The 24,968-nt window shown below is 39.5% G+C and overlaps 1 protein-coding gene across 1 annotated transcript in view; it reads left to right on the forward strand.

The window, feature by feature from the left end:
* Window positions 1-24,968, forward strand: part of ST8SIA1 (ST8 alpha-N-acetyl-neuraminide alpha-2,8-sialyltransferase 1) — a 126,143-nt gene that overhangs the window by 21,646 nt on the left and 79,529 nt on the right. The window contains exon 2 of the mRNA XM_048955637.1: window positions 5,730-5,874. Within this exon, the coding sequence (XP_048811594.1) occupies window positions 5,730-5,874 (145 nt within the window). The remainder of the gene's footprint in view (window positions 1-5,729; window positions 5,875-24,968) is intronic.

The following is a 24,968-nucleotide window of genomic DNA, read 5'->3' on the forward strand; positions in this document are numbered from 1 at the left end:
TTTAAAATAGTGAAAACTCAATGATACATTCTCAGGCCATGTAAAATACTTCATTTCCATTTTGGGCACCTTGAGAAGACCTGGAAGAAAGTTCTAAAGGAAAATGCAGTGATGATGCAGAAAAGCTTGAAGCGTTTAATTTCGTTGTTGTCCTCCCTCCTTCAACTTGGCAATTTGTTGTAAATTATCCAAATGTTTTGTTATTAAATTTATTACTTTAAAATATCACAGATCTGCTTTTTGGAAATAGTTTTCACAGGCTGTCCTTACTCTGAGAAGTGTCTGTGGTCTCTGCAACCTCTTTCTTTTTGTGTAGGTTGCAGCCCCAGGCAGTTCAGTACCTGGTTTGCTTCAGCCTGTGACCTTCATATTTTCCTGACACCTTTCCTCTCTTGGGGAGCATAGGGGAAATGACCCTTGTGAAAACCAGATGCCTGGAATTGCTTCAGGGAGCATTGAAATAGGTTGAAATTTTCCTAACAAGAAAAACACAACAATAAATGTGAGGAGGAAAACTGCTGTGACTTCTAGACTTCGTAAAAACTTACCATGTCACGGAAAGCTTGGTTGGGAAGTAGATCAGATTCTCTCCCTGTTCTGCTCCATGATGGTTGCTCTTTTTCATATTTCTTTTTCACTGCATTTAGGTATATTCTCTGAGCTGAAGTAACTGTGGAATTTTCAGCAATATACCTGTGCAAAGTGATGTATTCTTGATTTAGGTGTCCTGTTCCTCTAAATGTTATCTTCATCAAATGTCTTGATGTTAGTGAATGCTTAAACTAGCATTACTTCCCCTCCCACCGTCTCCCCTTCCCCCCTGGCAGAGATTAATTCTTGACCTGTTACTTAAATGATCTTTGGGAAAACACTAAAATATAGTTGCCAGATGAGAAAAGGATCAGGGCACTAAATGATCCAGAGAACAGGCCCATGAGATAGAGCAGCCTCACTTACCTGATAACCTTCCTAATTTTTCAGTAGATTGTCATGGTTTTATGATTTCTATTATTGGTAACCCACATCATAACATTATGTAGTGCACTGGGAGTTAAGAAGTTAATGTTGCAGTTCTGTGGATTGTCAATATTTTGGCTATACCTTTCTCAGAAGAGAAGAATGAGCTATAGATCCCAGAAGACTTCATTTTCCATTTTCCAATTAGAAGGAAAGATAAAGCTGTCTGGGAGTCATGAGACTTTCTTTTCTGCTGGTCTTTGCGGTGTGTGCGCCCTAGCTGTCTCATCCACCTTTTCCCTTCCTCCTTTCTTAGGGCAGGGGTACTTTGCTCCCCAACCCCATTAATCATGGAACTAGGCCAAATCAGGCCAGAACTGTTGACGTAAATCCAAATGAGAAATCCCATATTTAGCAAAGCACAAGATGCAGTTACAGGTGGATTTTTCCACCCCAGGCTGCATTGGCAGTGGAAAAGCGTGCTGAAGAGTTAATCAGGTAAATGCGTCTTGGCTGTGGGAAGTGTGGGTGATAGCAGGGTGGTGTGTGGGAAGGTTTGCTGTAAAACTGTCCCTTGGGGCAGAAAAAGGTGTAGATAATGCCAGCTGTCAGGGTACCAGTAGGTCTTAATAGACCCTTTCACCCTTCTTCTTTCCCCTGTATGCCACGTTGTGCCACCTTTACCCACTGCTCCATCTCAGATGAGGCTTATGCCTTTAACCTTAGCCCAGCCAAAGGAGCTGGAGGAGCAGTGTTGTGCTGGGGATGCAGGAGCTGCCCCACCTGTGGAGAAGTAATAGCAAAAGGGCTGTCATCTCCTGGCTGACAACCTGTGCTGTGGAATTGCACGTTTCTGCTTTTAGATATTGTCTTTGTCAGTTTGAAGATGCTTGGGTTGCTTAATCTAGCTGCTGAGTCATTTTTGGCTGGGACTGATGTCAAACCAGGATAAGATATAGCTTTAATTGGCTGCAATTTGAAACTGAACTGAAAAGTTCACTAGTTTTAAGTCCAGAACTGATGGTTTATTTTTTTATGTAAACCTTTTCACTGGCTATGCATGCAAGTTTTGGTTTAGACTTACCAAAGAGATCTGGCTTCTCCCCTTTTAGGTGGGGAAGAGTATGTGTATGTGTGTATTAGCCCTTTGGTGAGAGGCAGGCTTTTGAAGCAGATCTCCTGATTGACCCCAGTTACCACATGTTGGTGATGCTCTCCATGTGCTACAGGCTCTTTGTAGGATCAGATGAGAGCTGGTATGCTGTAAATCCCATGAAGATTGTGTTGTCTGGGTGCAGGATTCTTGGGACTGGGATTTTGTTCCTCTTTTTTCAGTGTCTGCTGATCTAACCTCAACAAAATGCACTGTGAGGATGTGAATAACATCTCAAAATCACTGTTGGGCTCCTGCCCAGAGCAGCAGCTGCTGTTTGAGTTGATCTGCAGGGCCACTTCAGTGCTTGCTCTGGGCTAATGGCCTTGTTGGTGCTGATCAGGCCCAAGTCATGGATGTCTGCAGTGAGACATGTGAAGTATCTTTTATCCTGCTTCTCTCACAAGCGGGATTTATCCCTTAAGTGCTCTCAGATCTGAGTGCTTGAGTGCCTTTTAAATAGCAATATTCAAGTCGTTTAATTCGTCTTCTGAATTGGAGATAACTTTGAGTCAAAGGCACATAATACATGTCCTGCAAGCAGACTGGTGCTTGTGGTGAATTGAAATCCTTGGTTAAAAGCCGCTTCAGTTTTGCAAAATCTGCCATAACATTTTAGCTGTACGTTTTAATCAAGTTTGGCAAATCTGTTCTGACTCCATCATCCTGCTAAGTGCCCTGCTTTAGTTCCCCTTTGAATACCTTTTTCCTTTTTATTGCATATTTTTTGTGGAGCCTCTCTTACCTTATAATTTTTGGATTTGAATCAGAAAGAGAAACTGAATAATGTAAGACCATTACAGTTATTCTTTTGTGATAGAAAGCGTGTCTGTGTGCACAAGATTCTTTGTGCTAATACATGCAGGTGGATAATACTTGAACTAGTGTTCTGGCTATCTCTAACCTTCCGGAAGACACCTACTGCTTTTCATAATAGTTTATTAACTAAGGAACTTGCTGACAACTGGAAAAATGCAGTTCTGGGGAGAAGGAAGAGTAGGTATATATTATTTATCTAGTTAGACTGCGAAGAGAAGAATTGAATGAGAAACTGTTGCTCAGCTCATCCCTTTACCCCAGATAAGGAAAGATTCATTAATCTGAAGCAATCTCTTGATACTTTTCCATCAAGTTATCCTTTTTTCTTTTTTTTGTTTCTTGCTCAAAACAGATTTTCAGTGAAGATAGAGTTGCAAGTTTCGATTGGAAACTATAGTTTTGCCATACAGTTGTACTTAGAGGCTCCAGCTGATCTTGGATTACTCTCAGCTTTCTCAAAAATCTGCAGTGAGAGTTGGAGTGGAATAGAATTTCCAAAGGCTGCAAACTGAAGCTTGGAGAAAGCCAAGTAAAATCTCCATGCTCAAATTTATTTGGAATAGTACTCTATTATGCCTGTGTCAAACTGCTCTGCAAAGGATGTTTGGTGAGAAATTTCAAATTGCCTTCAGCTTGGTTTCCATTTTCATGGTGGAGCAGGATGATGGGAAACCTCCCTGGCTGTAGGTGTCTTGATGGTGTTTCTGGGAATGGTGTTTGCCACTCTGGCTGATGCACTGCTCAGCAGAGGACAAGATGGCTCTGCAATGTGTGGTCTAAGCTCCAGAAACAGTTTTGTCTATTGTTAACTGGAGGTCATTGCTAATTTAAGCTTGACTTATCCATTACTGGTCGATACGGAGAGGAATTTGGGTGCATACAGGGAAAACACGTGGTAACATGTCTGTGCTCACAGCATTGTGAGCAGTAGGGTGCTCTGGAGTCATGAGCCCTCTACCATTGGTAGGTAAGGTCTAGGCATGTGGTAGTGCCTTGTGCTCGGTGGAATAAATAGTAACATTTTGAGCCACAAAACAGCCTGACATAAGATTCTGGTGGAGTCTTTGTAAAAAGTGTCAGATTCTTTGGCTGAGGGTGGGCTGATCAGCTTGTTACATGCAAGAGCTTCCTCAGATCTTGTTCTAGAAGCTGGTTGCTATATACCAGCAAAAGGTGGCCCTTTGCTGGGGGTAGAGCTGTGATGGGAAGCTACAAAAGCAAATCACTAAACATCTCAAGAGGAGAAAGTTGGTGAATAGTAGCAATTTCCATAGACTGCTGCTGGTCACACAATCTTTTCAAACTGATTCCTGCCCTGCAAAGATCAAAAATCTACAGCTTTCACCAGATTTTCAGCTGTAATATGTATGTAAAATAATGTTCACCCATGTTGGAAGTATTAAATTACAACAGAAATCCATTTTAGGAGAAAATACTGTTTTTTTACTTTTCATTTTCTAGAGAAGAAAAGTAGCTGTGAAACTTCTGGAAAATTCTTTAAAAAAAAAAAAAAAGCAGAGACATTTATGTGGCTGACTTGTTTTGGAATAAAATCTCCTCTTTCACAGAGGAGAGCACTAAGTCAAATATTTAGAGACACTGATAAGTGATATTTTTCTGCTTGCCACCTGCAGCTTTCATGCAACCCTCAGGAATGACTTTAGTCTCTTTAATTCCTCTTTAAAATAAACAAATTATTATAACTTGTATTGATGATGATTATTATTAATATACCGTAATGACATAATTGTGCAATGTGTATTTTTGCATCTTAACTATTACTGATGCAAACTAATATGAGCACCACCTTTCCTTTAGCAAGCTTCTCTCATGCTGGCTTTAAGATATTCCTGCTCTGCAGATGTCAGGAGCTTTTCACCTATCTGTTAAGATATTAATTGCTGAGCTTGCAACGATACAGAATTTTTGCTCAAGTACAACCTTCAGCCATCTCACCATCTCTCAAATTGCTGCTCAAGCTCTGTAATGGCTATTTTAGGGAACTGGAAGTGTAAGAGGATATACAGTTTGGATGAGGAAAGGAGAAGTGTAATATTCGCTGTATATATATATATATATATATATATATATATATATGTATGCTATATATAGATAGCAAACTGAGATGACTCAAGTTGGACTTCATGCGGGCACTCCAGGCAAGCTCTAACACTGCTGTGAAAGTAGCACAAGGATACTCAATAACTGAACAGAGGTGGTAAATTTTTCCATTCTCAAGTTATGTAACTATGGGGTTTTATATAAGGCCCACTGTTCACAGCTGAGTTTGGGTTCTGAGATTTGGTTTTCAAAGGTGCTTCTCTGAGTGCTGTGTGTGCTGGAGAACCTGTTTTTTTTTTTATTAATTAGAAGTGATTGAAAAGAATGGACTGCTTTCTGCTAAATCTTTTTTTTATTTCTTTGCCATTCAAGAATGAATGGAGGGTTAATTTTTAACTATCTACTTCTAAAATTTTCTAAAAAAAAAAAAAAAATAAAATAATCAGAGTTGCTGGCTCTTCTTTAGGTAAAAACTAAAAAAAGTAATTAGGAAGTTGGTAAGTTAGAATTTGAATTTCTAGGTCTGCTAGCTTTCTGAGTTCTCTGTTAGTATCTGTTATCTGATGTACAGTGTGGTCACCTGCAGCCCATGATACTGCTGGGAAAACAAATGGCTTGCTTCTAGCACTCAGGAGCTGTGGGTCACTTGGGTGCTTGGGCCATCAGTTAAAAATGGGCTTTAGAGTTGGCTGCCAGAGCTATAACTCATGCATCTCTTTCTTTTTGTTGCCTTTTCTAGGAAGCTGCTGGAAGACTGCTGTGACCCTGGGCAGCTCTTTGCGATGACAAAACAGAACTCCCCAATGGGAAAGAACCTCTGGTTTGATGGGGAATTTTTGTATTCTTTCACCATTGACAATACAACTTACTCGCTATTCCCACAGGTTAGTAACATTTTTTTCTTCTTTCAGTATTGATATGTTAATATACTAAATGGTAATATGGTTCAAATGAATATGTTAGCTAATATGGTTCAAATGAATATGTTAGCTAAATGTTAGTCAATAAATACTTTACCTTCATTTCTAAATTCAAAACAACGTTTTTACTTCTGCATTCTGAAAATTGCAAAATAGCAGTATGTGTATTAATATTTCCTTGGTCACTTTCCAGTTGTGCAGATATACACAAGTAATGAAATAGGACCACCTGCCTTGGTTTTGAAAATGGTGATAAGTTCTGGATATTTTTAGAGTGTGATTTCTGTATTTCTAACAGTGATCACGCTCCTGAACTGGGATTTCAAACTCTGACAGGCAGAAACTTCCCTCAGTTCATCATGGACTGAAGGTCCTTGCGTAACTGTGTGCCCCAAGAAGCTGGCACTATAAATGAATCATCAAATCTGGCAAGACTGGTGCTGATGCTGTGTGAGCTGGCAGGGCTGTGGGGCTCACAAGTTGAATCCTGAGGATTCTCCTATAACACATAGACATCTGTCAGTGTCATTGGCATACGTATTCTATTTTTTTTCTTAAGCTGTTTGAAAGGGCAGCTTCTGGCCTGCGTTTGGATCCAAGTTCAGATTAGATTGGTTCCACTGATGTCAGTGGATTTGCTGCCACGTAGGCTGGCTGAGTTTATCTGGCTTAAATGTAAAAGGAGAGATATGTGCAGACCTAAATTTTCATTTCAATTGCTATGATGCTGATTATTTGGAGTAACTCTGTTTACCTTTCAGTTTCACATCTAGGCTTGCTCCCCCTATAGATCAGTCTAGCTAGGATATGGAGACAGCTTGTGTGAAGGTATCCAAGTCACCTCCAAATTAATGGAGTTTATTGATGGCAAACAGTGTAGGCAACAATAACAGAAGCTGATGTGACTTGGCTGACTCTTGTTGTGCTTTGAATACTGGAAATTGTTGTTCAGCAAGTTGCTTGTATTTTTATTTATATATTAACTAATGTTAAATTAGTTTATGATATTGGCATGGAATGTGGGCGGAGATATGGTTTTCGTGGCTATGGGTTTAAAGAAAGCCTAACATCTTGACACATTGATTGGGTTAGATGTTATTTTAATTTCTTAGATTAAGGGTATAGGTATTTTTTAAGTCTTGCAGTTGATGAGTCATTCACACAAGGTTTTCCTTTTGTTACTGTTCCATTTATATGTGTAGCAGAGTTTTGGCTTGTTAAACTGATGCTGCAAATAAACATCAAAAAGTAGTTTTGTTTATTTTTTAACAGTTCTCAGTTCTCAACAAAAGAATTATGGCTTTAAATTAGTTTAGTTTAGAGGTGAAAGAGTGAGGAAGGGCTAAGACATAGGGAAAAGTGATCAGAGCTGCCACTTCTTGTGTTAAACAGAGGAACGGTGTTCTGCTGTGTCTTATTCAGGTCGCTACCACTTTCATATCACTGCACTGTGCTTTCTGTAATGGACATCTACCTCCATGCACTCAGCATTCCTTAGGTCTGTTCCACAGCTGTTGGTCCCTGCAAGCTGAATAAACAAGTAGATGTCTGATGCGTGGAGGGTGCTTTCCCTGTGGTATGGGTAAAAAGGGGCAGTTCTGCTGGATTTCTCTCCCTGCCTTTGAGACTTGTAGAAGGCTTATAGTGGGTCCCAGAGTAGCAGCTGTAAATCTTTGTTTTTAATGTGTGTTAATGATTTGTTGCTACAGCATTGCTCTGTTTCTTGGAGAAAGCTAAAATCGTTGGTAGAGCAGTAAATTTTATACCTGCAGATGTTGTCAGCAACCACTTAAAATATGTATAAGGTTTTCAGTGTTCAGAAAGCCCTTGTCTGGGCTGGTATAGAGAGGTCATTGTGTTTTGTGCTGGATTTGAGATTTCACATTTGGTTTTGTCGGGATTAAACTCAGACACATCCTTCCACAGAAAATTACAGAGCACTGGATGGGCTTTTTCAGAGAGGTAAGTTCTGGGTAGAGAGGAGTAACGATCTCAGGAAGTCCAGCAGTTTCCAGGCTCCCAAGCCCTGTCCCTTAAGATTTTGAGTTAGCCAAATTGAGAGTAATGGCTCTGGGGAGGCCTGAAGAGATAAAAACTGAGGATCAGTGTGAGTTGAGACTTGAGGGTCTCTGATTGCCTTGAACCTGCCCAATGGGCTGCACAGAGGCTGTCACGGTACTGCTGGGTTGCTGGTGGGAAAGCTGGACCATTGTGATGCTCCAGCTCCAAAGCAGTGCTAGGAAGCAGCTATAGAATTAATTATAAAAATGCTGTTCTTTTAAGAATTGTCAGGCAGCTGATTTCTAGAAATGCTATTTGCTGCTTGTCCTTTTCTTGCGGGTGCTCTTCCCCATAACTTGATGTGCTATTCCAATGTATTCTGCCTGCAGGACTTTTGTAAGCCTTTATCAGATGATTTCCAAATAAGCTTAAAAGCTTATGAAAATTGATTTGCAGCAAATTCTTAAATGAAGTTATTTTTTTTTCTACGTCCCTCTTTGTTTCAAGAAAAATACCAGACTGTTTTTCAGGCCTCGACTTCAGAGAATGATTTCTGTTAGCTGACTAGCAACAGGCAAGCGATTTTTGTGATTTTGAAGATTAATATTCCTTTCAAATGTATTCAGAAGCTTAAAACACTTACAAAATGTGGGTAATATTCTGAAATGCTCAGGGGGTGTAGCAGGAGTGTAAAGGGCCACAGCTAAGATGATTTCATCAAAAAAATATTTCCTCCAAAATAAGAGGAAAGAGACTCCACCCCCATCATTCTGCTGAGTTTAAGCCTTTCTGTGCTTGCAGATTTCTCAGTGCTTAACTAGTTATTAACTTACAGGGTGAAGTAACACAAAACTAAATAGGAAATGTTCTGTTTGATGGAATAGAATAAGCTGACTATGCATCAGTGGAGACTTACAGAACAACGAGTATTTCAGAACTTCATATGCAAAGTGTTGTTTACTTTTGAAAGTGAACAGTACAAAATAGACTATTTTTCACCTGAGTAATCCAAGCAGATAAAGTTCTTACAGCTGGTTCAACATTTTCTGATGGATTGCTTTTCCTCTAAAAAATGCTATTTCATTGGAATATAAACTTGGTATCGGTTCAATGTTTTTTTCATATTTTCTTTGAAGTGAAAAGGCTAAAAGGTTTTGGTAGTGTTACAGTATTTCATTTTATCATTTTCAGAATGCAATATTTCAAATGTTTGTTTTTTATCAGCTCTGTTGCTAGCTTTTTTTCTATCCCCATGTTGTTTGATTGTAACTGTACTTGTGCTTCCTCTTCCTCTGTGTCATTTTTTTTCTACTGATTTCTGGAGCAGAAGTAGTTTTCTTTCTTTAAAACAAACAAACACAGAAACATTACACAGGCTGCAGCAACTTTCCTGTGCTGGAGAGAAAATGCTAATTGCTCATAGTGCCCCACGGTGAGAGGAAAGAGGTGTAAGATGTGGCTGATCACAGAGCGTAGGGTGCAGTGAGGGTGGACACCTCTTCTACATCTGATCTCCCAAAATGTATTATGGTGGCGTTGCCTGCAGCTGTTGGATTATATGATGTGAATTCAATTGAAGGCAGACATTTCTTGACAACAGCTTCACTGTATTGCTTGCTGTGATCTATGGCATTATTTGGCAGTTTAAGGAGACAAAAAGCATAGAGGCTGCATATTACTGTAGGTGTGTGTTTAATATTAACAAAGGGAGGTTATTCTTATTGTGTGCCTACCAGTTTTCTCAATCATTTCATGTAGGCATGAATTTTCAGTATTAGCCCTGTAAGTATGGTAATTTTGGTACATAGCTGAGGCACTGAAGGATCAGGGATGCAGAAGGCTGCATCACAAGCAGAATCAGTGTCGTGGCTGGATAAACCTCTGATCATCCAGGCTCTGATGTCTCAGGTTGACTACCAAAAGCCATGAGTGCCTTCCAAATGTGTTCCTTCCCACTGTGGTCCAAATATTCTTCAGGATGTTAAACTGTGTAATGTGTAGTCCTGTTCCTGGCATGATGGTGATGTGCGTACTTGTGACTCTTCAGCTGGAGGTTCAGTCATGTAGCTCTGGTCCTGTTGCATCGTACTGAGGCATGACAGCAGGCATAACTAGCATTTTCCACCCTTCATTGTCTGTCTAAAATAGGAGAAACCGCCTTCCATATATTCCCTCCAGTAACTTTTAGATGCAGTGCATAAACCACATTATTTTATTATAACCACAGGAGTAGTTTGGATGCAACTCAAAGCCAGGTGAAAGGAAGGTGAATTAGCAGCTATCAGCTTCTAAGTTAGAAGAATGCAAGCTCATTTCAAACATTTACTGAAAGAAATTTGCACCCCTTGCTGTTTTTTTTTTTTAACTCCCCTGAATTTGAAAACAGAATTCTAGACTATATTTACTATTAGGGCAAAAAAACCCCTCTTTCCAGTATTTAACTGTTTTTGCAAATAATAGGTTTTTGTTGCTGTCAAAAGCTTATAGCATAATTTTGAGTAGAACTGATACGAATTTCCAAGGCATATTCTTCCAGAAATGTTAAAAGGATGTTTAAATCAAGTGGAATTATTTCCTCTTCCATGCAAGTTATTATTTTGAAGGAGAGAGAATAGATTTCAAAAGAAATTTCAGAAGTTAAACTTCTTTTTTTTTTTTTTTCATTAGAAAAAATGAAATATTGTACTGTATTTCACCTGAAGCAATTGGATATGTTAGGTACCAGTAAATTAGTTCAAATTAGTATAATGATATCTCACCTGCTCCAAACTCTTTCTGAAGTTGTGTCTGCAAAATGTTGTCAGACAGAAGGATGGTTGCTTGCGATGAGTATCTCATGAATAATCATCTCAAATGGCTGATGAGAAAACCACAGGAGATGGCTTTGAATCACAAATTTGTGAAAGCTAGCAACTGTTTCTGGGTACCTTGTAAACAGAAGAAAAACACTGTCTTTCAAATAATTGATTAAATTTGAGATTTTGTCATTAATATAAAGGTAGGGAAAGTGTTATTGCTTCACTTGTAAGTGTAATGTGGAGACTTTCTCTGGCACTTGTCTGGGTTATCTAGGTGAGTGCTGTGTCTGATAACACCTTAATGATTAGGATCTATGGGTAGTTTCGACTGATTTTTAGACCAGAAGATAGACTTGATCCAAAAATGGTGTGTAAAATGGCAAATTGCTTCAAGTGAAGGGTATAGGATTTGATGGATTCTGCTGTTGCCAGAAGGTATGAAATTATTAACTTTGGTGTTGACTTTGGAAGTGCTGTATTACTCTGTTAAAAGTGTTCTGGTAATTTTTGCCAGCGCTCTGACTTACTGAAGTACTCTTTTCTCAGTAATTAATTGCTTCTTGGAGAAATTGAAATATTGGATGTCATCTGTGTCCTGATTTTTTTTTTTTTTTTTTTTTCTCTCCTTGATGTCCTGGGCAGGGGAATAATGTGCCTGCAGATATAACGACAGCCTTTTAGCAACCCTTATATTTTCTCCCATTGATTCTGCTGTATAAGTAATACTTGTGTGACTTCTTTTGTGCTGCATTTAATTAGTATTTGGGGAAATTTCTTATTTCTGTCACTTTTCTCTTCCTTCTTTATTCTCTCTATTTTTTTCCCTAAGCATGCTGCAATGCAAGTAGTCTTCTTGGTTGTGTCTACATATGTTTATTCAAAACAAAATTGTAGTAAACATATATTATTGCAATCATGGAAAACATACTGTATGTTAAAATGAGTAGAGGCGGTTATGTCTTGTGAAATGACATTAAGAATGCAATTAAAAGGAGATCTGAGTTGCTGGCTTCTGAACAGCCTATAAAACTGTCAGATTGTGCCTGTTGTAACTAGGATATGAAATGCTAAATGTACAGACCTGACAAATTTTGATCTTTTAGAGCATGTGTCTTCCCTTCAATACTAAGTAGTCTCTATAGCATTGAGGTAATTGAGATTAAAAAAACCTGTCTTAGTATTTAGTTAAGTGAAACCTGTACCCTCACTTTGATTACTGACTAATTAAGAAGTGTGTAATTAGACCATTTTGTGCAGCCTGCTGGCAAAGCAGGGATAGGGTATCATCTGCCATATCTGGTTGGTTAAGTAAAAGCCAAGGTCCATCTGAAACTAACTCTATATAGACAAAGTGTGAACAAGCCCAGTGGTGAAAATCAAAGTTATGCTAGAAAGTCTGTGAGACGGAATGTGCATTGTTTGAGAAGATTTGTAATGGGCTCTGATGTTAAATCTGTCACTGTTGATCACCAGATGCGTGCTTCGGTCTTTCTCTGCTTGCCAAAATGAGTTCGGCCAAAATGTGTTCAGCCAGACTGACTTATCTGCCTGGAGTGTATCTGCACATGCCAAACTGGCTTTATCTCAGTCAATGCAAATTCATAAATAGACACTGACCTTTCCAAATGTAGCAAACGGAGGGGAAAGGGAGAAGGACGTCTAGCTGCAAAGTGTCAGATGTTCCAAAGGCAAAGAAAGGGGAGGAGCCACCTTAGCTCAACATTTCTGTTTCAGTCTGAAGTGACAGAGTGTCAGTCACTTTCTGACCTAGGTAACAGAGAGGTTGATCCAAGCACAGTGCCTTTTTGATGGACTGACCCTCCGGTGTTCAAAAAACACAGATCAATCCTGTTATGCAAAAGCACCAGTGCCTCTGCCTAATGTTTACAAGTCCAAAAGTAAGTACACAGAAGCAAGTTATTATTCTTCAGTCTAACAGAGAGGTGCTCACGTTATTGGGGACTTGGTACCAACTGTTGGTGCTGGTGGCAGCTGGCCAGCAGTCTGCACCAGCCCTTAGTACTGTGGCCAGGTGTGTCACACTGGGAGATAATAAAGCATCCCGTATCAGAACGAGCAAGGTCATTCACAGGAAGCAAAGATACTTAGTTACAGCTGCAGAACAGTTCCTGCAAAGGAGCTGCTTCTAGCTACATGCAGAAGCTAGAGGCAGTTTACTTGTGTTCTCAGGATAACATTCACACTTTCTCACCAGCCGCTCACCTGTTCAGGTCGTGATGGGCATTTTTCCATGCAAATCCCATTGCTGTTTGGGAGCTGGGGGAGATGAGGGTGTGGTAGGGCAAATGTGGCTCTGCTTCTGCATTGTAATAAATGCTGAGCAGAACTTAAAATACCATCACAACCAGTGGGCTTGCTGTGAATCCCACTTCAGGCAGAAAGGACATGGGGTACTTTCAAGAGGATACTTCAGCCGTGAGAATGTTTCAGCTCTGTGTGACTTTCTATTTGGAAAACACTTGGAGTAGCACAGCTGGTTTATTAATTTGTATTAGTACCTGGGGCTGTATGGTTGCTGACTGGTAGAAGCAGGCCTGCTGAGAGTGAAGAGGCCGTGGCAGAGCTGGGTGTTGTGAACATGGCTCAGTGGGCCCTGTGGAATCCCTCTGGCAGAGGCAGGGAAGCTGTTGGGGCTGAGTGTGTGCTAGTCTCTACTCATTAGCTGCACAACTGAGCTTTTCTAACTCAAGTGAAATTTATTACAGTAACTAGAAGACACAGTTATGCTGTGGGACTGTAAAAGACAGAGCAAAAAAGACCATTTTGAACCTAAAGACAAAGAGGGCAGTGTAGGCTAGAAAGATCAGAGAGTCTGTGCTTGTGCCTGGGAATTTTGCAGACTTTTTTTAGTTAATGTTGAGCTGTTTTACAGGGATGTAAATTTGCTGCTTCAAAAGCTAGAAATGTCACAAGTGGAGGAACAACTTAAAGGGAGTAGTTACAGATGGATGGCTATAGGAACAGTGAACTTCCTGTAGCTACCAGTAATTACAGGGCGTATGATCTGCCATGCTGAGGGTATGAAAATACAAATCAGATATAGTTCTAGCCTGCCCAAAGGCAAAGCAGTTAAGATTGTTTTGTTTGGTTCATTGTGGCTTTGTATAATTGATGACAATCGTAGAATCATAGTATGGCTTGGGTTGGAAGGGACCTGAAGGATCATCAAGTTCCAACCCCTTGCCACAGAAGATAAAATTCTTGCTCAATGCAAGTTTTTTGCTGAACTCGTTTATATACCAATATTTCTGCCCAGAGGGCGATTAAACCTTCTTTGGAAACCAGTGCTTAAACCTTGAGTAAAATTTATCCTTTATATCCTGGCCACCTGCTAGTCTTCCTAATTACTTATAAATTTTAGTATTGAATTATCTTGTTCAGTCTATAAACTTCTCAAAGTCTATGTAACTGTATATACCAATTATTCAGTGATTATGTTGTGTTAAATTAATTTGCTCTATTCACTAGTTAGCTTTCTTGAGGTTTAAATACTTCTGAAGCAGACTTCAAATCAGTACTGGGGTGAGGCTTAGGTTTGGTTCCTTTTCATGCTTAGCATTTACTACCTGGCAAGAAGTCTGAGTAAGAACTGATGGAACGTTACTGTATTTCTGTTTCTCATGTGGTTGTTTGATTTCTTGACGTGGCACGTAAATTGTGCTGGAGTGTATGCCTCTGTGTATGCCTCTGTTCCTCTGACTGTTACTAAATATGGATGGAAGAACAACTTCAAGTCTGCAGGCTTGAAGAAAATCAAGGAAGGTTATGCTACTCCAGAAGCTATAAAAAGGAGTAGCACATTTGCAAATCTTGTAGGAGGATTATGTAGTGACTTTCAAAGGGTCCTTGATGTTGCACTCCCTCCTCTTGCTTAGGAGGGAGTGTAGGCCTAGCTTTACATTTAATGAGAAATCTGCTGCATTACAGTTTAGGAATTGACTTACATAGTTGGACGTGGTTGATTTAGAGTCTTTATAACCTGATACAGTATGGACGTGAAGGGCGGTTGGTTCTCTTCTGGAACAACTTTAGTTCATCTAAACAGTTCCCAGGAGGCAAGTATTGACTTCCAGATGGTATTCCAGACACTGTGGTGATCTTTGTATTACAGGATGCACCAGAAAAATCCCACTGTGCATATGAAGTAATATTTAGCTTACTGTTGTTCATATTAAGAATTCAGGATGCTGCTTTTTTTTTTTTAACTGTCTTGTTTAACAGAGCTTAAGCTTTTACAGCATTAGAAGAGATGATTTTGACAATGAAATCAGTGCTGCAAATTGTCCGATGGCCAATAAATACTGATCTGAGATGATAATTTTGTGTGCTGGCTAAAGAGGTGGACTATGATGGCATGATAATCAGCTGGCAGATCTTTAAGGAAGCTTTCCTCAGGGTACAAGAGCTCTCCATCCTGGAAGTCAGGAAAGGAAGGCAAGAAACTGGCATGGCTGAAGCAGGATCTGATGGTCAAACTGAAGAAGAAAAGGAAATGCACAGACAGTGAAAACAGGGAGAACTGTGGGAAGAGTATAAGGAAGCTGCTAGGTTGTGTAGGGATGGAGTCAGGAAAGCCAACACCCAACTTGAACTACACTTAGCAAGAGATGCCAAGAAGAACAAGAAAGGCTTCCACAGGTACCTCAATCAGAAAAGAAAAGTCCAGTAGGGTGTACTCCCTGTAGTGACTAACACAGACAAGCTGGTGACAACAGACAAGGAAAAGGCTGAGGTACTTAACGTTTTTCGCCTCAGTCTTCTCTGATAACTGCTCATCATGCAGCCCTCAAATGTTTGGTTTGGTAGAAGAGGGATGGGGAGGTTACCTCCTTCCCACTGTAATTGAAGGTCAGGTTTGTGACTACCTGAGGAACCTGAATATTCACATGGGTCCCAATGAGATACATCCCAGAGTCCTCAGGGAATTAGATGATGTAGTTGCCAAGGTACTCTCAATGATATTTGAAAAGTCATGGCAATCAGGTGAAGTCCTGGGTGACTGAAAAAAAGGTCACTCATTTTTAAAAAGGGTAAAAAGGATGACCTGGGGAGCTACTGGCATGTAAGTCTCAGCTCTGTGGCGGGGAAGATCATGGAACAGATCCTCCTAAAAGTAATGCTAAGGCATTTGGAAGGCAGGAAGGTGATATGGGAGAACTAGCATAGCTTCACCAAGGGCAAATCCTGTTTGACCAACCTAATGGCCTTTTATGATGGTTTCATTGCATCATTGGACAAGGGAAGAGCCACTGATGTCAGCTATCTGGACTTCAGTAAGGCCTTTGACACGGTACCGCACAACATCCTTCTCTCCAAATTGGAAAGATGGGGATTTTGATAGATGGACTGTTTTATGGACAAAGAACTGGTGGCAGGATTGAGTCCAGAGAGTGGTGGTCAGTGGCTCCATGTCTGGATGGAGATCAGTGATGAGTGGTGTCCCCCAGCAGTCAGTGCTGGAGCTGATACTCTTTAATATCTTCATCAGTGACAATGACAGTGGGGTTGAGTTCACTCTCAGCATGTTTTCTGATGACACCAAGCTGTGGAGTGTGGTTGACACACCAAGGATGCCATTCAGAGTGACCTAGACAGGCTTGAGCAATGGGCTCAGGAGAACCTCATGAAGTTCAGCAGATCCAAGCGCAAGGTCTTGCACCTGTGTCGGGTCACTGCCAATACAAGCTGTGGGATGAAAGGATTGAGCACAGCCCTGCAGAAAAAACCTGGGGGTACTGGTGGATGGAAAGCTGGACATGAGCCAGCAATGTGCCCTCACAGCCCAAAAAGCCAACTGCATCCTGGGCTGCATCAAAAGAAGCATGGCCAGCAGGTCAAGTTAAAAAAAATCTTGGGAACAGTTAGGCTGGAAGTTGAAGATTCCTGACAGCCAGAAGAGCTACATGAACATTGCCTTGTGGGAACACTGTCTCCAATGGCTTTATTTTTCATTGTGTAAAATATAGTGGGTTAATTGGCTCCAATTTATTATGAAGGTTCAGATGAAAGGCACTGGATTCCAGATGGTCGTTTGATCAGATGGAAATGACATGAATTAAATCCTAAATATCAGTTCTGTGAAAGCAGTGATGTTTTCTAAGAGTTCCAAATCATGCGGAAGAAGTTAAATACCTTCTATACACTGGCATGGGAATAGCATGATACAAGAAGAAAAAAATGGTCCATGGCAGGGGTCCTAGCTTTTCCTTTTGTTCAGAGAATGTGTCTCTGTGAGGAAGGGCATGCAGATGAAGCATATAATTCCTCACATCCTGTGCTTGGTAAGCGTAGTTGTAATGGTTTGTTCAAAACAACGTCTGGATTCATGGAACAGTTTAGGCAGGGGAATATTACACTGAAATATGAGTGTGTTGCTGTCTCTTGCTGATGGGGTTATCTAGTCAGCCATTCAGTCAGATAGGGATATATGTACTATGTAATGCTGATAGACCAATTTCAGATGTGTATAACATATCCTTACTTACGATTTTATGGGGTGTGACCAAAGTGTCTGCAACCTATTAAGTCCCATGGAAATGAGGCATTCCTACAGAGACCGAAGAAAAACATCTGCATGGTTAAGGTGTGAGCAGAGACACCAATGTTATTGCAAACATCTGTGGTATGTGTAAGCAAGCAGCTTGCTCAGACATCTATCCTCACTCACCTGTTTTGTAGCATCTCACTGATTTTTTTTGTTGTATCTAGTTAAATACATGTCATAGCTAGCCACAGATTTATGCTAGGGAATGCCTAGCAACAATACGTGTTGATTGAGAATGTGCTTGTTATCTTCATACTGTACCTGCTGTACTTGGACAAGAAGAGCCAGTTGCAGAAGATAAGTGATTTGGATGTGTCTTCTCAATTGAGAGACACCAAACCAAAGTCAACATGAGCTAGACTGATTTTACACAGTTGCTTTTGCACTCAGAAGACTGCACAAAAAAGTGCATTTGTTTGCAGCATGTAATCCAGACATAACTTTCTAACTTTACTTTTATAGATACAGGCTTTTAGGAGAAAAAGCTTCACATCTTCACACAGGGGATCCACTAGGCAATGCTACACCAAAGTATGGAGACACTGACTCTTTGCACTGATGTGCACAAAATTATTGTCTAGGTGGGATGGATGGTGGTATTCAGAAGTCAGTGCCCCCCCTCCCCCACCTCTGCTCCGTGTCAGATAGCTCTACCTGGGCTGTGCCTGACAGATATTATCTCATAATTTCTCCCAGCTTCCAGTAAAGGGAATTTCACAGCCCACTAGACAGTCCATTCCAGTACTTCTCTATCCTTACAGGTAAGCTGTGTTTCCTGATGTCTGACTTCAAAGTACCCCTTGGCTATAATTTAAGAGTTTATTTTATCTTTTACACATACAACTTTTAAATTTCCCAGCAGCCTTTTTCTGTATACTAAACAACCTTGACTTTTTCAATCAGACCATTTTTTTTTAAGCACTGATCATTTTTGTTTTTCTAACTGTATGTAAGGAGGACGCATGACAACTGTGTGGAGGTGGTACAAAACATTGGGGGAATAAAGGCCATATCCTCTGAAGGGCAGACTTTACAGGCGCCTATGTGCTGGAATAGGCTTGCATTTAGTGTTGCTAATCATTCCTGTAGCCAAATATCACTGGATGTTGCTGCTAATGAGGCAAACCTTGTGTTCTGGCACACATGCTCATTTTTTCTCACTAATAATACTCACTGAAGACAGAACAGGGAATGGACCTGAGATTTCTTCTCCTCTCTTGGGCAAGATGTCTGTAATCACAGCTCTACCAGAGTGCTTCAGCTATTCTAGCCTGTCTCTCCACCACAGTAAACTGAACATGTTCTGTGCAGGTGGAAGGTGGGCAGACAATTGTCAATGATCAGTGCCCTGTGCAAGGGACTCATTGAGGATTACATTAAGCTGCTGTTGTACTACTGTTTCTCAGTGTATAGAGTCAAGATGAATTAGACCTGACTGCAGGGCATGAAGTAGTACCAAGAAACACTTTGTTGATCGTTTTTAACCAGGTTGTGAATATAATAGGAGTGGGAATATTGAGTGTATTCTGTTTTTCAGATTGGCTAACTTATTTGCTAGGGCCTAGGCTTAATAGCAGACAGTTTAGGAGACAACAAATGCGAAGGCTACACAGATCTATTCTGTGATCCAATATTGCGTCTGAAGAAGAAATCAGAAAGCTGAAGATAAATAATCCTTGGTATGACTATGATGCCCTTTATAGCAATTCCCTCAAGCACTTTACAGTCATTCAAATTCAATATATGGTGTTACTGCACAGTTAAATCTATGCCTAGAAACCTCTGGAGACAGTTAAAACTAGAGCTTTTGCATGGGGAATATGTGGAGAAGAAATACTGCCACCCCCCCTTTTCCTGTACAATAAACATATATGCATGACGAACCACTACATCTTTTGCTTCACAGACCAAATTAAAAAGCATTAGATCAACAGTATCTTCTTATCAAGTATGGTTCTTCTAGGGAAGGGTGGATTTAGCCTTTGTGGCTGCTTTCAGGGTAATTTTTTCCACCCAGTTCTTGGCCTTTACTAGATTTTGAGCTGACAGATACAGTAATGACTGTACCTGAGTATCTTTTGGGGATTCCAGCCACATGCTGAGGGGAGCTGGAATGAAGTGGATATATTGTAACAAGCTCTCTGTGAGTATAGCTTAACCAGGTCATCTAAGTTGCGTGTATTTACAGACATGTAAAGTTGTAAGAAGTGACACCTTCTTAGTCAACACTCACCTTTCATTTCGCCAAGGTTGATCTTCCTACAGACAAAAGTTTTCCTTCCTGTCACTCTTTCAGAGCACATAAAGATACAGAAAAAGTTGCATTCTATTCTGCCGTGCTCCTAAATAGCATTGCCAGCTCGATAGTTTTCTTTATATCATACATTTGTTAGATGCTAAGATTTTGTATGACTTGATTACCTTTGCTTCTCCATGCAGGTGCCAGAGTATAAGGCAGATCAAACCAGGTCTGATTTGTGAAGAGGTCTAACAGATGTCTTGATGTCAAAAATTACATTTTCTAATAATGAGCACTTTCTCTTCAAATCTGTAAGAGCAAAGCTCTGGCTTGTCTGTTGAACCAGGCTCCTTCTATGCCTAAATTTGAGCTGAGGTCTGACTGAAAAATGCAAAAGCACAATTTTTTTTATTTTACTCCCAGACACTGAGCCTTTGTCTTGTCTTTTCTCAGAGGGAGTCACGTTCATGGCTTCTTAACATCGGGGTAGCTCTGCTTCATTTTCTCCTGGGTTTCAGTTGAAGGACTCTGTACTGAACTGTTGTTCGCAGCTCCTTGGTCTGCTGTTTAAGTTCTTTTTCCTGCCCTTCTCACCACAATTTTGTCTGGCTTTGAATTGTCTCCTTGGTAGTGTCCATACTTTACCACCTGCTGCCTCTATTCTTCAGTCTTCACTAGCATCTCTTTTTAGCTGGTCTTTTAATACCAGTTAGGGGATCAATTTACTCTCCTGTTAATATTTTTTGGGCTGCTGTCATGTCTCATGGAGATCACATAGCTTACTGAAGACCTTAGAGACAGAGAGTTGTTGTAGTGATAGAGACAAGGAGCATGAATTTCATTTTGCACCTATTTTACAACTGCCACTTTTCTGGCTTCTGTGAGGTTACATCTGTTGTACACTGCTGAGGGGATTTGAATCCTGCATGAGGCTGAGACAACCCCCTTCTATGTAAGTGCTCTTCCATTAGCCCAATGCTAGGGTGATTTGTACACCTGGAGTGAAGTTCAAAGTGCTCTAGAAATGAATTACAGCTTTTTGTGGTCAATTTTCCAACTGTAAAATGATCTACTCATGATTGGTGTCAGATAGGGGTTGCAGGTTTGAATTGCTTATTCCTTTTTTTTTTTTTCCCCCTGTGGTAATACTCTGTAATAATGTTCCCCTGTTATTCTGATAGCTTTGCTCTGGTTTTTAGGGTACATGAGCACAAGTAAAATAAACTCTGTAAAAGGAGGTAATTTTTTTTTTTTTTTTTTTTTTTTTTTTAATCAAAGCAAGATAAGTGTAGCTCTTGTAAGGCATACTTTCTCTGCAGATCCCACAGTACAGATTTTATGGTTATTCTCCATTTTCTGAATGTGGAAACACATCTTTCTAAAGTGATTAGCAAAATCTACAAAATAATTCCAGTTTAATGCATATATATATATATATATATATATATATATATATATATATATATATATAGTACCAGTTTTCTGTTCGGTTTTCCATGTCCAAAGGGAACAATGTGCAACTCACAGATATTTTCAATCCTTTTTAATATTGGTGCATTCTTAATTCACCTGATCTAAGCCGCAGAGCTACCAGTCTTTTCCAATACAACTCAGTGATTAAAGAGGACTCTTTATCTCCTTCCACTTTGGTGGGTGTTTAAGCTCATCTCTTTTGCTTGATGAAGTAACTTCTGAAATTTAACTGGCCAGTTTCTGAATTTCATCAAGCAGTGCAAAGATAATCAGGCAGAGTAGTTATCATAGGCAATTAAAGGGAAAATGATGATTCTGCAAAATGAGTATATGTGCAATGAAGGCTTTTGATTAGTTGGCATTTCTCTAGCTTCAGCTGAATTATAATTTTCTTTATTTTATTTTCCCATTATGAGAATCTTGTTGCTAATATTTATTTTGTGATTATTCTTTTTTTCCTTCAGTGAGAAGTTCTCTGTTACGGCATTCCACTTCTTTACTTTTTCCTCGACCCATTATTTAAGAAGATAGGTACATTACAAAATTTCTTCTTTTATTCTCTCCATTTGCTTTTATATAGCTTTTGATATTTTTTAGTTCACAAAGTTAACAGTTATGAGTCTTTTCAGTCAATGTATTATGATGACATTTGTTTGCGTTTATTTTAAATGGTTTTGATACTATTTTAATGTTCAGCAGATGAAATTTTGGTAAACCATATGAAATTATTTTGTTAAATATCTTATTGGCAGATGAGATATGGACCGTTTTTGAAATTTGTTTAAAGCATGAGTAAACACAGAAAATCTAAGATGTTTAGCATTCCCATTTTGATCAGTCACTTAACAGCACTTTTACCTGTAAAGTTAAAAAGTTCCTTCTGTCTTCTAGAAAATTGGCTGACATCCCATCCACTGCTTTACTTCCATGGAAGCTAAGTACAGTATAACTTGCAAAAATGTGACAGATCTGTGTGTGGCTTTGATGAGTAGCCTTTCTGCCACAGTTCATGGAAGTTCTCTTTCTAAGAGCATTTTCTCTGAAATTATGCTTTTAGGGCCTTTTTCATTTCACTAACATATGTCTAACTACCATTTACTGGCACTGCACTCCAAGTTCCTGTCAGAAGGAGTCAATTTAGAAAACATGGTTTTTTACTTTAACTTTGTCTTTTGATTGCCATATCTGCATGTTTTTCCGTCAACACATGTCTAGCTATTTAGTCAAGGGAGAAAAAAGCTGTCTCTGCAAAAAGGATGAGCTGAGTAAAAATGGTTTTTTACTTCGGCTGTGTGTTAAGAGCAATTTATGCTGTGCATTGATATTCTTCCTGCACCTTTGGGACTTGTAGGGAATCGTATGTGATATTTTCATTTCAACGGAGGCTAGGAAGTTTAATTTGAGGAAAGGAACAGAAAATAAATCAGTTTCAATAGAGGCTGTATTGCAGCCTATAGGTTCTTTGTGGTGTGGAGTTCCCATTGCTTGTGCTTGGAGTGCTGTGAAAAGAGTTCTTGCATACTAGATCCTAAGCCTATGTGTGGTACCTATTATTCTATCAGCCACACCTGCTTAACATCTTTCCTCAGATATTTTGACACCTACAGGTGCAAAGTGCTGTGTGTTATTATCTGTAATGCAACAACACTACAAAGGAAGCCTTTAACCCACCCTCACCTCCTGAGTAACTCCAGCTACAGGGTTGCATCGAATGATTCCTCAGCCTTGCACAACAGCAGTGTTTTCATTGCAGCAGGTTAGTGCCATGAATCTCCATCTGCTGTGCAGGAGCACAGTCATTGCTTCTAAATTAGAAATTTCTCCTTTATTTATCAAACCCCCAGACGTCAGTTCCAGTCACTAATTGCTGCAGTCTAGATCTTATTTCTGCTATCCCTGACAGTATGAATGTGGGAATAGAACTGCTGGCTTTGCCTGTCAAACTCTGTGATACCAGAATATGTCACTATAGATTAAAACATTGATTTTTAGAAAGTTTGCTACCTTGATCTACACCGTGCAGATGAGGCGTATGAAATATAGTACTTTATTGTTCAAATGCATGAAAAATCAAAACACAAATAAAATGTAACACACATCCAGGTTGCAATCAGAATACTGAGAAATGTGAGCTATTATCCTAAACATAAAGTTCACTGTAGAAAAATATATATTTTATGGAGAAAATATTTTAATTTCTATTTCTACCCCCATGGCAGCTTGAGCTACTAATTTACTGAGCTTCTTTACTCTTGTGATTTAGCTTTTTTAAAAGCACTACAGTGGCTGTGCAACTGGATATGAATTGTATCAGGGTTTGGAGACAATGAAAGTCAGAATCTCTTGGGTGTATGATCAGCTGTATGTAGGATATTACCTCATCCGCTGGGTCAACAGAGAGAACTCACTCATCTGTTGTGTTTATTGAAAAATCATTGCAATATTTTTTCATTAATTTTTGTTTGTTGTTTTAGCTTGATTCATCATAATTTCCCCCATTCACTGCTTATCCCCAGACAAAATAGTCTATAATTGCATTTTTGTCATTATACTCTCCTTATAAGTGTATGTGGGATATATATTCATATAAAATTACATCATTCAGTACTTTGGAAGTAACTGACGTTATTGGGTCTGCTAAGGAGATCTCTACTGAAAACTATTCATATTATGGCTTGATATTTCTCTATACATTTGTGTGCTTCTAATTAAGAATTACAGATCTTATTATCTTTGCTAACTAAGGTGTGAGCTTTTGCGTTACAGATCTTTCCCTTTTATTAACCTATAAGCCTCCACCAAAACCTAAGCTTCATTTTTTGTTTCCCCTCTTTGTTAATTTTTAACACTGTGTTCTTATCAGAAAAATGCTCTAAGGATGAAAAATTCTAAAGGAGGAGAAGATGACTAGCTTGTATATGGATGGCTTAGTGGTGAGGAAATGTGGCACAGGAAAGGACAGATACACAAGTCTCATTCATGGTATCTGAGGCTTGAGAAATCTGACGTTCCCTCTCCACCCCTAGTTGATGTGGCAGATGGCTTCTGTCCTGAAACATGTTGGCTTTCTTCTTGTTTCACTGTAGGAGAAATCTGTGGGTATGAAGTGAGTTCTTAGCTCTGTGTTGTCCTGTTACGTACCAATTGTTGCAAGTTCAGTGGAGCTGTACCATTTCTTTGATGTGTGGAATTTGGATGTTTGAATTTTAAGTTGGAGTGTGAGAAATGATGTAAACAAAATACTGTAGCCTGTCACCCACGGCTTTTCCAAACTTGATATGAGAGACCCATTTTGAATTCTAATATAGAACCACTGGTAGTTTATCTTAAGCATCAAGCCTTAAAACAACCTTCTACTCATTTCCCAGTAATATTCAAAGTGCAGCGTCTGTCAGTCTGCTGTATCTATAGATACACTGTTCAGACTTGAAACTCTAGTGAAAATTTCTGCTGCTGAAATGGAAGCTATGCAACTAGACTTCACTGTGAACGAAAATTATAGGCCATTAATTCATTCGTATCCATTAACTTTTTCATCTGAATCCTGATTTAATTTATGAGGCATTAGAAATTTCACAGCCTTGAGAGATCATCATCCAGAAATTAAATGAAGTTCTGTAATTCTGGTAAAGTTTCACTATGATATTTAATTCTGAATAAAACAATGTAATTTTCAAAGGAAATAAGATACTGTTTCTGAACTTCAGTATAGTAAAACTGATTCCTGTTATTAGATTCTCTGGGCAGTTCTATCTGGTGCTTTTGCTGTGCCAGACATCCCAAGGAGGTGAAGGAGTTTGTTTTATGCTGGACCAGTGTCTTTATTTCCAGGTCACCTCTTCTATCGTCAGAGTTGCCAGGTGTTTCACTCCAGCTCAGGAAGGACCTCTATCTTTCCCCTTGTCAGTGTGAGACCACGGTCAGAAACATGCCACTGTTATTCCAATATGTGGTCGTAAGTTGTTAGCACCATGGCCTCTAT

The sequence above is a fragment of the Lagopus muta genome, chromosome 1, assembly GCF_023343835.1.
Source record: "Lagopus muta isolate bLagMut1 chromosome 1, bLagMut1 primary, whole genome shotgun sequence".
Classification (NCBI taxonomy): Eukaryota; Metazoa; Chordata; class Aves; order Galliformes; family Phasianidae; genus Lagopus; species Lagopus muta.